The sequence below is a fragment of the Scylla paramamosain genome, chromosome 22, assembly GCF_035594125.1.
Source record: "Scylla paramamosain isolate STU-SP2022 chromosome 22, ASM3559412v1, whole genome shotgun sequence".
In the NCBI taxonomy this organism is placed as follows: Eukaryota; Metazoa; Arthropoda; class Malacostraca; order Decapoda; family Portunidae; genus Scylla; species Scylla paramamosain.
In genome coordinates, this window is record NC_087172.1 from 15,959,930 (window position 1) to 15,978,013 (window position 18,084).

At 41.8% G+C, this 18,084-nt stretch overlaps 1 protein-coding gene across 21 annotated transcripts in view; it reads left to right on the top strand.

The window, feature by feature from the left end:
* The window catches only part of LOC135111673 (fasciclin-3-like), a 66,626-nt gene that overhangs the window by 28,288 nt on the left and 20,254 nt on the right, over nt 1-18,084 (top strand). For 6 of the 21 annotated variants that reach the window (XM_064025248.1, XM_064025249.1, XM_064025231.1 and 3 more), the window contains exons 2-9: nt 7,190-7,429; nt 12,234-12,373; nt 13,686-13,860; nt 14,681-14,862; nt 14,988-15,120; nt 15,387-15,577; nt 15,842-15,989; nt 17,770-17,877. In XM_064025248.1, the coding sequence (XP_063881318.1) occupies nt 7,315-7,429; nt 12,234-12,373; nt 13,686-13,860; nt 14,681-14,862; nt 14,988-15,120; nt 15,387-15,577; nt 15,842-15,989; nt 17,770-17,877 (1,192 nt within the window). In that variant the 5' untranslated portion in view covers nt 7,190-7,314. Of the gene's footprint in view, nt 1-6,992; nt 7,430-11,400; nt 11,435-12,233; nt 12,374-13,685; nt 13,861-14,680; nt 14,863-14,987; nt 15,121-15,386; nt 15,578-15,841; nt 15,990-16,948; nt 17,027-17,769; nt 17,878-18,084 lie in introns of those variants that run through there. The other 15 variants (XM_064025242.1, XM_064025229.1, XM_064025228.1 and 12 more) reach the window with 7 other exon arrangements.

The window sequence follows — 18,084 nt, forward strand, 5'->3', positions numbered from 1 at the left end:
TGTGTGTATATTGTTTTATTCGAATTTCTTATTGAATGTCATAATGTTATACAGTTTCCTTAAAAATATCAGTTATTTATGTATTATTATTATTATTATTATTATTATTATTATTATTATTATTATTATTACTACTACTACTACTACTACTACTACTACTACTACTACTACTACTACTACTACTACTACTACTATGCATTTGTTATGGTAAAGAAATTAAATAATACGAAACTTACAAAAGCTATACTAATAAGATAAAGTATATATAGATAAACCACATGTGTGAGGAAGCAAATTTGACACAAAAAAAAAGAAATCGAGAAATCCATTGTAAAGTTAGTAAGATAATTTTTTTTACCATGAATCGTGTAGAGCATTCGTTTGTGTATGTCTGTCTGTCTGTCTGTTTGTTTGTTTGTTTGTTTGTTTGTTTGTTTGTGTTGTTAGGCTGAAGGGAGTCACGGAATGAAGAGTTGTTTGTTTGTGGTTTTGATGGCCAAACAATTGATCCCCCACTCCTCCCCCCCTCCCCTTCCTCCTTCCTTCTCTTCCCTTCTCCTTTCTTTGTTCCTTCCTCTCTAACCACTTCTTTTATCCATGCTTATTCCTCCTCTCCATTTTCTCCTAATCATCATCATCTCCTTTTCTTCCTCCCCTTGCTATAAGTAGGTCCTGTCCTCCTCCTCTTCCTCCTCCTCCGTTTCTCTTTTCATTTCCCTCTCTTATTCTTCACTTCTGCAGCTTGCACTCCCTCCCTCCCTCCCTCCCTTTCTCCTCTTCCTCCTCCCATAGGCTCACTCGTCTACAGCTTGCTCTCATCTACTGGTCCTCCATTCACTTCTCTCCTCCTCCTCCTCCTCCTCCTCCTTCTCCCCCCCCCACCCTTACAGGACAATGGCGGGGTCACAGGGTCTAAGCTCCCAAGCCTCTGACGTAGTAGGCCCCCCGAGGACAAATATTTTCCCCCTTTTTAATCAATATTGGGGCGGCGACGAGCGACCCCATCCCCCTCCCTTCCCCCCCTCTCTCTCCGATCCGCCATCACGCCGCAGGGAAATACGATCATCGATAAGAGTGATTCCATTAGTTACTGGAGATTTTCGATATCAATTTGTTCACTATTTTTTTTTTTTTTTTTATGGGGGGTAGGATTGGGGGCAGAAATATTGAGGGAGAGGGGAAGTTCAGAAAAAAAAGGAGTGATGGTAGGAAGATAAAATACATTCTTTTTTTTTAGATTTGTTTTGTTTTCTTTTTTTTTCGAAGTTTAATAAGATTTTTTTTTTGTATAATTTGTTTGTTTTATATATCTTCAATTGTTTTCCTTTCATATCCTTCCCCTTTCTTTATATATATATATATATATATATATATATATATATATATATATATATATATATATATATATATATATATATATATATATATATATATATATATATATATATATATGTTTCCCGTGGCTTTCCTTCACTGTCATTTCCTTTTTTTTTTTTTTTTAATGGTGCCATATGGGCATTATTGTTGCACCGGCACAATCAACCAATCAGTAAACAATCTTTTCTTTTGTTTTCCCTTTCTAATGTGATGTCAACGTATAGAAAGCATGAGAGAGGAAAGACCAATCAATATTTTCCATTTGTATTATTATTTTTACTTATTTATTGGTTATTTTTTATTTATTTTTTTTTTTCCGTATCTTTTCGCCCAGACTTTACTCATTTCTCACGGTGTCTCGTCAGGAAGGAGCAGAACAACACTAAAACAATAACACACCTTGAGGAACTTAGCCAGGGTTTGTTCTTTATACGTAACGAATCAAGTTCATTTTGTCCCAAGCTTGATGAGATTCTGAGCTTCACGGGCTGTCGAGGTTATTACCGGAGAATATAAAAACAAGGAAGATAGGACCCTCAAACTGGAATCTTTAATCTTACCTGGAATCTGAAGTATTGGGCAAGGAATATAGGTGGTTTAGGTTAGGTGAGATGATTATGGTGGTAAGATGTACAGGATGAAGCGTCGAAATGTTGAGAGAGATAAAGACTTCAGAATTTTTTTTTTTCAGATTCAGTGGTTTATTCAGCTACTTAATTATGACTTAATCACAAGGAAGTTATAGTTTTGCGTATAATGGCTGAACTAATGAGAGAAAAATGACTTGTAACACTACACACACACACACACACACACACACACGAACAAAATGAAGATTACCTAGCCAAACACTGTCACGTCATTAAATGGAATCGCAACTTTGACTCAGAATCTTTACTCCTCACCCTTAAACTCCCCCTTGAATCAGACAGAAACCCTTGCACGTTACCTTGTAGTCTCCTTAAAAGAAATCCAGTCAAACTCTTTACTCGTCATCTTAAAACTCGTTGCTTAAAAAAAATAAATAAATAAATAAAAAAAATAAGAGATAAATAAAATATCGAGATAAATTCAATCGAAATATTTAGAGAAAAGAGGAGGATGAATTAACAAGATAAGAACTTCACCTCATTTTCTTTATTTTCACTTGGGATTTGCAATGTTAGGGCTTGCAAGTGGAGGAGAAAGGGACGTTTTGGCGTAACTGGCAGCTTGAGGAGCGTTGAGGGGTGGAGGGAGGAGAGGAAAGGGCAAATAGGAGGAGGAAGGAGTGGGGAGGGTAGGGGGCAGAGAGAGGTAGGAACAAGGGAACTAGAAACAAGAGTGTGTGAAGGGGGTGGGGATGGGGGGGGAGAGGAAAGAAAGGGGGGGTTGAAGGGTCGGTTCTCACGTGTATTATTAGCCTCCCCTGCATGGACACCCCTTCCCCTTCTCCCCTTCCCCCCTTCTCCCATTTTCCCTACTCCCCTCTTTCCATCACCCCTTCTATCCTTCCTCTACACACCTCACCCTCGACTACCCCTCTTGTCTCCCCTCCGTCTCCTCTCATTACTCCTCATCACCCCATTTACTGACTCCCCTCACCACCCTTCTCCTCTCCCCCATTACTACCAGTCCTTCCACCATAATAATAATAATAATGATGATAATAATAATAATAATAATAATAATAATAATAATAATAATAATAATAATACATTGTCATTTTATTTCTATCACTTACTCTCTCCTCCTCCTCCTCCTCCTCCTCCTCCTCCTCCTCTCACACACAAACAACCACCAGAACCTACAGTTAACGTTTTCCTTTCCTCTAACCCTGAATTCTGCAATTACACCCTGACTAACTTCTACTTGCATCACCTCCTCCTCCTCCTCCTCCTCCTCCTCTTCAGGCTTCTTCCTTACCTACGTACACTCAAGGAACATGAATAAGCCATCGGAAATTGCCTCATTACCTGCTGAAGGGCTTGTGGGGCGTGTCTGGAGGAGTCGGAGGAGGAGGAGGAGGAACGTCACCCTCCCTCAGGAAATTGGGAAGACACGCGGGCCTATCTCACCGCTCCCTGTCTGCCTAGCTTCTCCTCCTCCTCCTCCTCCTCCTCCTCCTCCTCCTCCTCCTCCTTAAGTATCAGCTCATGAATCCAATAACAGTAAGGGACAGACAACCATCTTTTCCTTCTTCTCTGTGTCACATTGCAGACTTACAAGGATCACGTTCTGAAACACCTCCAGTACTTTCAGAGCCCTTTAGTTGAAGTGACATTGGTTTTAAAGGACGTGTTTTATGTTCGTAGTGACATATAAACAATATTTCTACTTTATCAGCTGGAGAAACACTCTTGGGAATCCTGCTGATCATCTCTGTGGGATTTGAAAATAGTCTTGGCGAGAGAGCAAAGTGTTTCCTGTAGTATTCTGGGCTGTTTGTTCCTCCTTTGTGTTTCTGTGTGGTGGCCGTGTGGACTCGCTCCCACACGTGGATGAAATGCATGTGCTAAGCTTCCACTTTCATCTCTTTTGTGGATTTTGGTTCAGTTTAGGTTAGTACAGTTTAATTCGTGCCATTTATTAAGTATCCTTTAGTTACTGTCTATTGCCATTTTTTATATATATATAAGTTGTAACAGGAGATTAAAGTGCTCTCTCTCTCTCTCTCTCTCTCTCTCTCTCTCTCTCTCTCTCTCTCTCTCTCTCTCTCTCTCTCTCTCTCTCTCTCTCTCTCTCTCTCTCTCTCTCTCTCTCTCTCTCTGATATGAAGAAGTGATGATTGATTGATCGGTTGATTGATTGACTGACGCGTGCAGGTGAGAGGCAGGTGAGGGGAGAGAGCTGCCGGTACTTGTTTGTGTTGTTTGCGCGGTTTGTGTTGCACGTTAATCTGTCACAGGAGCGGCCGACAGGTGGAACATAGGTGAGACAGGTGGCGCCGGTGTTGGGATGTGGCGTGGATGGGCAGGTGTGTGGGGAAAGCAGTCACTCCAGTCAGTCAGTCCACCGTGACTGATGAACAAAGTTCGCGAACACACGTGAGAGGGAATGTGTGTGTGTGTGTGTGTGTGCGCTAAAATGTATCAGAACAACAGCAATAAGTAATATGACACGCACGCACGTATGCACAACCCACAAAGCAGGAAATGTTAAGAATTGTACGAAAACACATAATTATTTGAACAATCATGCAAACTACTACCATTACTTTATATTTTCTCCTCACCACCACGCAAGTTATGATTTCTTCACAAACCACGGCTCTTTACGTACATTGCTGAGGTTGTTCATAACGGGGAGCTTGTGGTCATTACTGCTTGTTGGGCGAGAGTGAAGGGCTGAAGGCGTCGAGTGAACAAGACTGCGCCATCTGTTAGGAAGGATTCGCTGGCGTTGTTAACATCCCACACTACATCATTTGTGGACTCGTGGCACCAGCTGGACATACGCAGAGCAGCCACGCGTCTCCCTCAAAGGATAGGACACACTAACTACCAAACTACCGATCATGATTGTTAGGACTTGGGTGCTTGTGTGTCTGTGTCTGTGCTGAAGAGTGGCGATGAGGAAGCAAGGGGGAACTGGTGTGTGTGTGTGTGTGTGTAGAAGGATAACGTATGTGTGTGTGTAGAAAGAAGGATGATAACTCAATACACACCTAAAGACCTCAACTACGTAATTGCTCGCCCAGAACTTATATCTTCATTATTTTCCTGCCACTTGAAGAGATATTTACGAGCTCAGTAAAGGGTTCCATGCATTTTTAATATTTAACTTGTAATTACTTTGTTTATTTTCTTATTCATATTTGTTTTTCTTTTTTTTTTATGATGATCTTTGTTCATACATAGCACCAGTTACGTTCGTTACGACTTTAGTCGCCTCCTGCCTTCCTCCTTTAAAGAAAAAAACATGACTGATTAATAAATGCAGTGAGTGAGTGACAGACAGACAAACTGAAAATTTTCAACATTATTTTTGTTAACTTACTTCACTGAGAAGTTAACAACAGGAGTTATCATTTCTTCATGAACCACCAGTGTGATGAACATTTTGTAAGCCACTGGCAATATATACCAACACTTAAGTTCTTACGTAATTTTTTATATTTCGATAGTTATGTATTTACTACTTTGTTTCTTTTCCTTTTAGTATTGTAGTGTTCGTTAATGAAACCTTGATAATTACAACTAGATATTACCATCGTGACAGCCTCGTTATGTCTTTCACTCTCTCTCTCTCTCTCTCTCTCTCTCTCTCTCTCTCTCTCTCTCTCTCTCTCTCTCTCTCTCTCGTTATCAAGTGTTTGTTCATGAGTGAATGGTAGTTGAGATTTATTAATATTTTTCCGCTAATTAATACACTTTTCTCGTCTATATTTACTTTTTTTTTCTATATGGAATTGTTGTTAACGAGCATTCATTCAATCATTCACTCATTTAAGCTTCATTTTTCACCTCGTTAGTATGGCAACAAAAGAATAATCCTTTAAGTTGTAAAATGTATATGTATACACGTAAAATTTTCACAGAACGACTGTTGTGAGCATCAGTCAATCACCTCATCATCATTTTTACCTCATCACTCTGACAGCTAATCAAGGAAGAATTAAAAACGATAATCCCTTGAGTAATAGTATGTGTAGCTATTTACCATAACTTTCCCGCGCATGACATTATAAAGATAGAACATGTGACCGCCGCGGGATGTCCTGAGAGCGTCACATTCCCTTAGAAACAACCCAAGTACTGCGCTGCGTTACGTTACTATTTTTGTTACTTTTTGTTTTGAGCCACAGCTAAGTCTGAGAACGCGCTGCCGCCTCGCCGCCACACGCTGACCCTGTTGTGTGCAAAGGTCGTGAGAGGAAGTAGAGATGTGCGTAGCTGACTGTAGGTGACTGTACAGGCTACGGGGCAGGGAGGTGACAAACCGAGCAGGTTGTCCCAGGAAACGCTTCAAGGCTGTGCTATTTCTATCAAGCCCTAATTTTCGTACCGGCAGCGGCGAGATGAATGCTGATAGGGCTTGGTGGGCAGCGTGGGGGAGGCTCCGCGTGTGCAGGGAGAGGGAATATTTCATGGGGCAGAGACAACGCAACCAGTCAACCCTACCAGCGGCTTGTTCAAGCAGGGCTACCAACCCCTCGCTCCCTCCGCTGTTCCTAATGCCCCGCGTCGTGCCGGGCAGGGCGGTGTTGTCAGGGCGGCGGCAACGCTAAGTAGCATCTTCCCTTTAGTGCGTTGTGCTGCTCGGCGCAGTACAAGTGTCGATCTGTTGTCCTGAGGGAAAAGAACATTACAATAATAACTTGTTAACTCGATTGACGGAGAGTCAGAGAGAGAGGGAGAGAGGAAGGAGGGAGACGCTTGGAGGCATTCCCCCATTCCCCCCCTTTCCTTCCTCTCTCTCTCTCTCTGTTCCTCCCTTGAACTCCCCCCTCCGACTTCCAGGCCAGAGTTGCCAAAGAGCTCATAGTTTGTCACACATTATCATCGACCTAAAGCCTTTTTTTTCTGTCATTTAAACACAAACACACCCCGACGTATTGCCGTCACCTGCTTGCTGTGAGACGTAACAGTTGAAGGGAAGCAGTGTGAGCCGCGGAAGACACTACCTGTTGTTGCAGTTTAAATGGGCGAGCGAGTGGGTGGGTCTCGCGGGGGTAGCGTACCTGGCCGCCAGCCGTTGTGCTTCTCGTCAGTATACCTGAGGCGCGCACAGAGGACGGGTGGATTGATCCTCGCTCCTGTTTGGCTGTGATAGTTGATAGTGGTTGTGATGCGGTGATATACAACGTACATGTGTGTGTTCTCCGCTCCAGTGCACAGTAGATGATAGAAGCCCCGAGGAGCCCCAGTGGAGGTGGTGAACGAGTGTGTGTGTAGTAGCGTGAAGGTGGAGTGGCGCAGCAAAGTTGGAGTAGTACTGCAGAGACTTCAATAGGCCATGTGCAAGTGTTCCTTTGTGCTCGCGGCCTGCCTCACGGTGGCCTGCCTCGCCGCGGCCACCTCGGCGCAAGAATACGTCGACGACCCAGGTGTTCCTGACGATGCAGCGCTTAGTAAGTATACAAGTTTACAGCACAAGCCACACCCTGCCGCCTGTCGCTGGGTGAGAGGCGGCAGGCTAGGCGTCTTGGTGGGTGGGTGAGGGAGGCGAGGGGGTGGTGCTGGCATCGGTGCTTTTTCGTGGTGTGGCTTCATGGATATTGAGTGATAGGCTTAGGTGATATGAGGCCATGATAGTTTACGTAATTCTTCATTTAGTGTTAACTGCATGCCTTATCTTTCTGTATTCATTTTGTTTAGATTTTAAAGATCATTAATGAAGAGGTCGAGCATGTTAAAGTATTCATGGTTTCACTCGCCTTGATTCTGGTAGGCGGGGTAGCAGCAAATGCAGTGCGTAATAGAACGAAATGCGAAGGGCAACAAGTCAGGCGAGGCGTCAGGTGAGGGAGTGCAGACCTTGGCCGCGAACTTGTGCCTGACCAGTGTAGACCCGTGTCCTCGCATCCCTGTCCACGTGCTGTCCTGAAGGCTAGGATTAGTCTCACGTCATTATATGAAGTTGAAATTTGAAAGTTTGAGGACTAGTGACTAATGCTTGGGTAATATCCTCATTTTCCGGATGCAGCCGTTGCTTAATTTGTTGCTAGCCCAACGGATTCGAAGTTCAAACATATCATCACGTGCAGGTGACTGCAGAAAGCCAAGGCAAGAGACACCGAGTTACACGGTGTTCGTTTCGAGTGTTATTGGATTTACGGATGTATCTTCCTATCAAATGTTGAGGCTAAGCAATGGAAACCAGCTGCCAGATGGACCACCCTCTCCTCGCAGGCTGGTAGTGGTGGGTGGTGGTGGTGTGACGGTGCCTGCCCTTTACGTCGGCCACTCACCCTTCATATTGCGCTGTGCCTCCGCCCTGCGTCCTCGCCTGAACTCTTGAAGCGGGCTGTGTTTCTGTGTCCATGTTGACGTAAAACAGTAAAGGCGATAGTTGTATTAATGTACTACTCGTCAGTTCGTGTTCGGACAAAACCACGGCATTACAGTTAATTACCCTTTTAATTGCATTGGTCACTAAAGTAAGGTGATGCGCTAGTATGCATTTTGAAGCGAGTAGTTAGCAACACACAGATCGTACGCCATTCGCGTAGTATCGTAGCTTACCTACGAGACAAATACCATTAACAGATCTAAGTGTAACTTGTAAAGTGCATTGCTGTGTTGTCACCTATTTTAGCGAGTGGTGTCAATAGTACCAAATAATCAAGTTTACAAATTGTTACTAGTGTATGGGTTGCTACACCTACACGTAAGACTCGACATGTTATTTATTTAATGGTTTCCAAATGGTTTATTTAGAAGTCCCAAATCTATAGTTACTTTTATTTCTCCCCAAACAATATCTTAGTAGATGTGGGTATTTTACGTTATATATTGAATTTGTATTGTTTCTATTCACCATCCTTGGAACCAAACTATCGGCGGAAGAATATTGTCCAAGTAAACGCAGAAATATCGAGGGGCTAATGATTCATACTCCTGTAGATTGGAGACATTGACTCGTCTCGGCGTTCCAAGCATTTCCTGAGTGTAGGCTCGGAGACTAGAGAGGGCTGGACAGGTTGCTGGGAGGGTCGCTGGCCTCCGCTGCCCAGGGTTAGCCAGGCCGCCCCCAGCCAAGGCCCCCAACACCGATGTAAAAGGCGAGATTTCAGGGTCTACTGCTATCAAGTTGTGGGATCAGTTATGAGGAATGGGTGCAGGACTGTAGGTTGTGGGATCAGTGATGTTAGAAATGGGTGTTAGGACTGTAGGTTGTGGAGTCAGTAAGCAGGGAATGGGTGTTGGGATGTACGTAGATTTTTTTATGCAGTCTGAGATGTGCAAGAGTGTTACTGCTAATTACCAAACGAGTTTTCTTCAGTGTACATCCCGCGTGATCTTATTACTGACAGCGTGACATGCAAGTTATGTAAGCTGAGTAATTAACAAAATTTACTTGAGCTATTAGAAGCCTCGTTCAATTCAAAGCCCCAGCAACCTTTGCGCAGGAGGATGACAGGCTCGTGTAAGAGTACAGTAGAGACGCATGTTGCAAAGGCAGGTTGTGGAGTGCTGGTGGTACATGATTCACTGATCACTTTGTTTTCAGCAGGAAGAGTTTAATCATTCGCAATTTTCCGGATGTGTGTAATCATCTGTATCCTCACTTACAGCTTTCTACAGATTTGCTGCTGCCGCTACTGTTACTGCTGTTCATGTTTCTATCATAAATGTATCTTGGGTTGCATTAATCTTCACGACAGCATTTGCTTTTGTAATTCATAAAATAAAGGTATTTTGATGCATTTTTCGTCGCACCACTGATTTTATTTCATAAGTTATCGCCTTGTCAGTGCTTTTGGCGGCAAGTAAGAGTGCGTTAGTTTATACTGCGTTGTGAATCCTTAACGGTAAGTGTGAGAAAAAAAAAACTACAAGTGAAACTCGTTTAAGTGTTCTTTTAAACTTGGTAGTTTTGGGCTGTAATTTCCTAAATGTTACAACTGAAACTCGACCGCGGGAAAAAAGTTTCCTCACTCACGTAATGAACAGGTCGCGGAGGAGATAATGGCGTGTAATGGCTTCTCAGTTTGCGGTAAAAAGCAGATTGTCCTTGGCTGGTAATGGTGCAGTGAAAGTGTCTCGTTCCAGAAGCCCGCAAAGCCAAGGAGACTCTCTGGCGTCCCGGTGTGAGGTGGAAAAGTTGAGAGTTTGGAAGGTCTTGTCCTCCGTTCCTATCATGGGGAAGGTAACAAGGCGACGACCGTGGCATACTTGATATTTTTCTCGAGTCAAGCTGTTGCGTGGTGATTATGTAAGGTTTCCTGTCACACGGCAGTTCATTCGTTCGTATAGTTTCCGTGAACAATCGACTTTCCCAAGGTTGTTTTTAATTACAGGAGCTTATGAAGAACAACACAAATGAATTACTTTTCGAAGACCTTGGCTATTCCAGTGTACAGCTGATGAGTCTTGCCAGCACAGAGGTCGAAGCGTTGCACTTGTTTGGTGAATAACTAGTGTTCTTTGCTTTTGTTGTCCTACTTATCATACTCATCACGAACATCCTACTAACTGAACTGGCACTTTTAATTCATCCTTGGTTGTATCCATTAGTGCAGGATAATAGATTACAATTATGTCTTTTCGTTACACCTCGATAATTAGTTTCTTGTCCTCGCTGCATTTTCATCCTTTGCATCTTGTGAGCGTAGATACCGTCAGTTCAAAAGCAGCAGCATTGATGAAATTAACTGAACCGAAGTTAAAGAACGATAGTTGTTTCGAGGAAAAGGCTTAAACTACTTAGTGAGTCACAGCTTCCTATGACCTTACTCGCATTGTATCGCATCTGAGGTCACTATAATCGCATTGTATCGCATCTGAGGTCACTATAATCTCGCTTCTTCCATTCTTCCTTCACTTTAGCATAATTGCGCTTTTCTACACTTCAATAATTACTCACATTTTTTTAGATATTTTAGTTTTTCCTTCGCCACGACATGTTCTGATAAAATTCCTGCATGGTTATAGTGATGAATGCAGTCACATTTAGAAACAGAGAGATAAGAGCCCTCCATACCACTTGCCTTTTAAATATCATTCTCAGACCCTAAACAATTGTGACTTTATAGATTGAGGGGAAACTTTTAATATGGGCATGAGTGGCACGGAGAGGCCTTTAGTGTATCAAGCAGCGTATACAGATATTCTCCTGCGACATTTACCAGCAGTTTTTGTCCCATGTGGCGGTGAATGAGATGGCTCATCGTGTGGGCGAAGCGACAGGCTCAGAAAGGCCACTCAGGTGTCTGGCAATTCTGTATCATGGTGATACGCATTCATTCATTGTACAGTTGTTGGCTTCATTATCGGTGCCTTGATGGACTTGTCATGGTTGTCTTATGAACTGATGGGTCTGCGATGGCGTGGTATTGCACCGTCACTCACCACTAGATTGTATTGTGTGACTTCCATTTGACTGGCATGAAGGATGGAACTAGAAGAATTAGGTGAGTAATCTGTAGCACGAGTAGAATAAATGCAATAATTGGATATGGAGAAAGGTTTCGTTGTCAATATAACACACAATGGATATGAAATTTTTACCTGGAGAGGCATAGCGGCTCAAGGAAATGGCTACATTTTTTCTTTTTTTTACTATCTTGTCTCAAACAAAATGAAGTACGTACATTAAGCGTCTTGGGTGTTATAAGTGGTAAGTTGGTTTCTTATGACTTCTTCATATCCGTAGCTTCTAAAGAGAAAAGAAAACCAGCACAAATGAATAATGTAGTGATCGTAAGGATTAACTGTTCGTTGCCTATTTGTACTCACCCTTAGTTTCTAGTCGTGTTACTCACAGCTATGCACATGTTAGACAGGCGTGGTTTGTATTCCATCAGCTGTCAGTATGGCGTAGTGTAGGATGTCTGGCGAGAAGGGTCTTTAATTATGCAGGTAAAGGAGAGCATATCGGTTGGCAGTTACCACGATACTTAGTGCAACGATTACACTTTGCTGCTGACGAATTTACTTGTTAGTAATTTTCCTACATAAGTGAGTTTCCATACGGCAGAACAAAGGCCTCCGTCAGCCTTCCGCTATTGGTTGGCAGTGTATTCCAAGCCATTCCAGCAAAAATCCCTCTTCATCCATAGTCGAATATCCGTTCTGCTGCCTTTCATGGTGATTTTACCATCCTAAGTTGTTGTTCTGCTGTCTTCTCAGACTAATGATCTAAAGAGATAAAATAAAATAACTCTCCTCTTGGAATCATCGATAACTAAACCAACACTTTTCTATTTCCAGGCGCCAGAAGTGCAGAACCGTCAATGATCTTCGACACCTCTGGGATTGTGGTGAACCCCGGCGAGCCTCTCAACCTGGATTGTGGCTTGAATGGAGAAATTCGCTACTGTATCTGGATGCACGGGGACGACATCTATCAGGTAGGCGAGAGCAGCGTGAATGGTAGAGCGAGGGGAAAAGTGAAACTCTGTAATGAAGTAACAAGGATGAGTTCTTAGAATTTAAAGGACTGGGTGGAAATAAAGTAAGATGTAAAATAATGAATGGGATATTTAAGAAAATAGTTTATATCCAGAGAGAGGATCATTAACTGAATCTTCTCTGCTTAAGAGGAATTGATAGAAATGCCTGTGCCTTTACATACATTAGTCGGGAAACTTAGTCGTGCAAAATTTTGTTTAGATGTGTAAAGTGCCTTTTACAAGTGAAAAACCCTAGCCCCGAAAACTTGGAACATGGGGGAGGACAAATCAAGAAGGTAACCAAATTTTTTGAAGAATTAAAATTTTTGGATATTTTGTAGTGGGTTTCAGTGGTTACATGCTTCATTCTGTGAACTGTAAAATGGCCCAACTGCCAATTGTTCTAGCATACTGTGCTGCAAGTCCAGGTTCACATTTATGGGTTTTACTACTATGAGTGTTTGTTTCAAGCACTGAGGTTATCCTGAGCCTTGTGGTGTGCCAATAAATTGAAGTGGAATACAGTTGAGATTTTTTTCAGTAAGTTATGACAATTATATAGTTTTGCATGAAAAATCCCATGGACTTGTAACCTCCATGCACCAAATTCTCCCATATTTGATGGCTACATGGTTAATGAAACCTAAAAATGGCAGATTCCTACATGGTGCACAAATTAATGATTACTGAAATAGAGGTAATGATGCCTGTTGTCTGGTTGTGGTAATAACTGCAACTTGCAAGACATTTTGCAAATCACACAAGTATGTTACTAAAACTGCATTTGAACCCTGCATTATTCCATGACAACATGCAGCATTACTTTTAGCTTGTGCATCAGAGTGCATAATTCAGATCTTGTTTAGGGACTAAACATTTAAATTTGCATTATTCTTCCAGTATGAAGTGGCACTTGTGTTTAGCACTCTATTGGGTCACATTCCCTTTACACTGTCACACTACTTCAGTTATGAAAGAAATTACTTAGTGAAGCTTAAGCCTCAAAAAAATTGAAACCATTTACTTATTTATATCTTGCTAAAAATAAATATGCAGAAACAGTTTAACAGTTTATTAAGACAGTTATATATACTTGAAGAAATTAGTGCAAGTACATTACAACTACCTGCAATACAAATAGGTTCAGCACTGTACAGCCTTACTTGTTTTCACACACAGGAAGAAACACTGGATTCTGTGAAAGACCTTCATGATAAAGCATGCCAATGGCTTCCACATAGCGTGCTTAAGGTTCTTGCTCCCATTACAGGTTCAAGATGTGTACAGCAACGTGTATGGAGGCCTTAGAGAACCCGAGAATAAGGAGAACAACCAATGTGGCATTGTCGTGGACTCTGTGAACATTGAGCAGCACGGGGAGTGGAAGTGTACAGTGTTTGTGCCAGGAAATTCCTTGAGTAAATCCAAGAATGTGGTGGTCACAAGTAAGTGTTCTTGGTGCCTACATTTTCAGTGCCTCACTAGTGTTGTCATGGCTTACATTCTTCTGTCATTTGTATGTAAGTAGGCAGATGACCCATCACTGTCATTGTCATGATCAATAAAATAGTAATTGTATGAGCAGTGAGTGAGTAGGCATTTGATGTAATTAACCAGCACTGCCAAATAAACACTATAAATAATTACAAATTCTACAGATTAGGTGGCAGGAGTGCCTGAAAACTGAAAATGAAGCAGAAACCTACATTCAATAAAATATTGGCAATTTGTAATTGAGCAATGTAATCTTAGTGAAGCAAATGTGATTATCACTTCTTTTCCCAAATGATACATGAATATTATATATTTAACATACCTGAAATGACTTGCTGCTGTTAGGAACAACAAATATGCAGTGAAATCATTTAAATTAATCTGCAGTAAGTGCATAATATAATAAATGGACATTTTTGGAAGGTACTGTGGGGAGCCATTGGCTTTCTTTGGAGTAACAAGACCATCTGTTTCATAAGGAATGGTAAGCCATGCAGAACTGAACAAACAAGTTCTAACTTGTGGCAATGCTTCCCCTCATAAGGGAAGGCACCATGTAGCATTACTGTGAGTCATGGTAGTTTGGAAGTGAACTAGAGGTTTTCCTGCAAGAACAAATATTCTTTAGTGGATAGTTAACAAGACTTGGTGCACCCAAGGGTCTCTTGTGCACCTTTTTGGAGTGAACATTTTTTCCCTGGAATTGATATGCATTGATTAATCTTGATGAACAGTATTTCATACAAACTTTATTATTGTTGATTATTTCAGTTCAACCAACACGCCCAATCATAGAGATTGACACCTCACCATTGGAGGTGGACACCACAGAGGACAACACTATAGTGTGCTCAGTGGCAGCAGCAAGGCCAGCTGTTGGCATGAAGTGGTACCTTGGCAACGAAGACATTACAAAGATGTCAGAGAAAGTGGAAACCCTCACTGATGATCAGGTATGGTGTTGGGAAATATTTTGTCAAAATGAGTTTCTTGAGTTGTCTATATTGTAAGCCTAATGTTCGTGTGATGAAGCACTGCCCAGAGCTTTGTCCTAAAGTGTTTCCTTCCTTCTCTACAGGGAACCTACAAGAGTGTATCTACTCTGACCAGAAGATTCGACCCAAAGGACGATGAAAAGACACTGATGTGCAGCATCACCCACAAGACTCTCCCCACCGGTGCAAATACTTCCGTCCCTGTTCGTGTAATGTGTAAGTATTCTGATTCTCTCTCTCTCTCTCTCTCTCTCTCTCTCTCTCTCTCTCTCTCTCTCTCTCTCTCTCTCTCTCTCTCTCTCTCTCTCTCTCTCTCTCTCTCTCTCTCTCTCTCTCTCTCCCATCACTTAATCTTCACACATTCTCTGCACCCTCATCATCACTTGTCACATGCTCTCTCTAGGTGATGAAGTGTTCCAGTTATCCTCATAGTGTACCTCTTCCTTCACACAAAACTGGCACTGACAGTGTATCTTTTCCAGTTAAACCTATTGAGAAGGACACCACCACATTCTACCAGATCCAGCTTGGGAGTAACTACGAAGTCAAATTCAACTTCTCTTCCAACCCTAAACCTGACGACGTGATGTGGAAGTTTGGAGATAATCTTGAGAATCCCGAGGGGTCCCTGGTCATACCCGAAGCTCGTGGACGCTATAGGACATACTTGGAGGTAAAGAAAGTTTGCATCTCCATGTTTGGTGAAATCTGTCCAAAGCTGTGGTATCAATGCCATCAGGGAATATAGGATGGTGCAGCAGTGTTGTTAAGCAGTCTGTAGGCATCTTCACATTAATAATCATTGAGTCCTTACTGTTCTATAAGTTGAATTTCACATGTTTTAGTGTACTACTGTCATAATGTAATTTTTTTTATTTGTGTACATAAGTATATATTTTTGTAATTTCACCATATTATACAAATATCAATTTCACAGGAACTGGGCAATAACATGTACACTGCCAAGCTGCTTATTGAAGAGTTCACATTAGATGACTCCAACAAGATGTATTCCTTGTTGGTGCAAAATGTGATCGGAGAGACTGAGTACCAGATCAGGCTCTCTGTGCATGAACCTCCCATAGGTAAATATATATTAGTGTAATTATTTGATACCTGTTTTAGGTTATTACTGATGCACAAGCTTCACTGTAAAATCCTTTTCAAAATGTTAAATACTTAAAATGTGTTCAGCAAGCATCCAGTGGCAGTGTTCAATTTTTGTATTGTTTTCTAGGCACAAAAGTGCCTTGCTTCATTTCTGGTTAATTTGTGGTGGTCTTAATATTGCATCTTGCTAACCTCCCCTTGCATGTAGAGGGTTGACATGCAGTAATAACAAGTCCATTGTCAGTTTTTTGAGAAGTGTTTTTGTTGCTTATGTGGGGGTGTGGTAATATTTTTTTGTCCCCATGTCCTTAATTTCAATGTTATCCGAGTTATTTTTCAAGCTTAGCATGAATTAACATAACTACATAGACAGAAAATAGCAAATTGTGTGTCTGTGGTGACTCCCTCATCCAGCAGGCACGGTAAGCCGTGTCTCCCAACTAACCCCACCCATGATGCTACACCTGCACCACCAGTAGTGTCCAGGCCAATCCAGCAACACCCTCACCAGTAGAATGAACGTTTGATTTGACCCAAGGGTTTATACAAACTTTGCAATGCTTAGAATAATGTCTGCTGATGAGAGGCAACAAAGCATTGTGATTTTGAAGTTAAATTGATGTAGGACAAATTTTGTAGGCAGGTTAATAATAATATAATGGGGAGCCATGGAAAAGGCCAAGATTTTTTACTTCTGTATCCTTGCTGGACTTGATAGTAGTGCCTGAAAGCATTACAGACTGGTACTCGGTACTGAGTGAAGGAAGAAAATCTATATTGAAGTATTACATTGGGGAGGCAGTGTGATTACACAACCAATCTTCAAATACTTGGTCCTTCTTCCACTTTTGAAACTAAATTCTTCAAAGATGGTTTTGTCTTTCTGTGCATCAGTTGTGGTGTTACTTGAATGTTTGTCTTGTCTCTCCCCTAGATGGTGTCTCTGAAACAAGCAACCATGCCAAAATTCCACCCACAGAGTTATCAGTGTCTGAATTTGAGACAGAGTCAAGTAAGTCAGGGTGTTCGCGTCACTCTTGCCCAGCAGTGGTCATGTTCTCGTGATATTACTTCTGTCACTCTCGGACACTGTTCTTGCTATGTTGACTAACATTTCTAGAATGTGTATGTCCAACACTGTTCAAGTACTAACAAACTCAAGAATTAGTAATATTGTTTCAACAGCTATGGGAAAGTAGAGTTTGTAAAGTTTGTAAACTTTTGCAAGTTCCAGAGTTCATCTAGGGTTAGAAGGAACATGTTGCATGAACTTAACTTGAGAAATTACTCTTAATATTTTCTTAAATAGCTTTGGGTATTTGTTCTTCATGCGTACTTTCACTTGATGTGAGTTAAAAGTTGTTAAAAGTTGGTGGGGCACGCAGTGTATGAACTCGTCCTGCAGAGGCTTGTGGAAAATTCTTTGATCAACCTCTTCACTAGAAATTGAAGTATTTATTTTATTCTACTGAAGCGACGGTATCTTCCTTCTTGAAACTATGCATGCCCTAAATGATGCTTGATGTAACCACTAGTCTTCATTTTGCATGTGTGTGTGCATCAGGTAAAGAACTAATTCAATGTGTTCAACTTGTATGTAATATTTGAGAACTTAATATGCAGCTTTGAGTTTCACATGGAATTACTGAAAATTGCTGCATGACAGATTCACCTGGCATTGCAGTTTAGCAGCTGCAGCACAGGTGATGTTCTCTGCACAAAGGAAGTTTTGTGACATCTGTGTCTTTGCCTCAGACAACTTGAGCGGAGGAGCCATCGCAGGCATCATCATCGTGGTGGTGGTGGTGGTGGTGGCCATTGGGGCGGCGGGCTATGCACGTTACCGCCAGATGTTCTGCTTTGGTGAGTACCTCTTTCTGGGGTAGAGAAAGGGTTCATTGGGAGGGCAGAGAGAGGAGCTTTATTTTACTGTTAAATTTACTTGTGCATGTTTCTGGGGAGGTACCTTTGAATATAATTGCAGGCTTGACTGCTGTTTGGGTGAAACATTCATTGCAGTAAACCTCGGCCAATTCAACCTGAAAAATATTTGCATTTTCTTGGAATTGT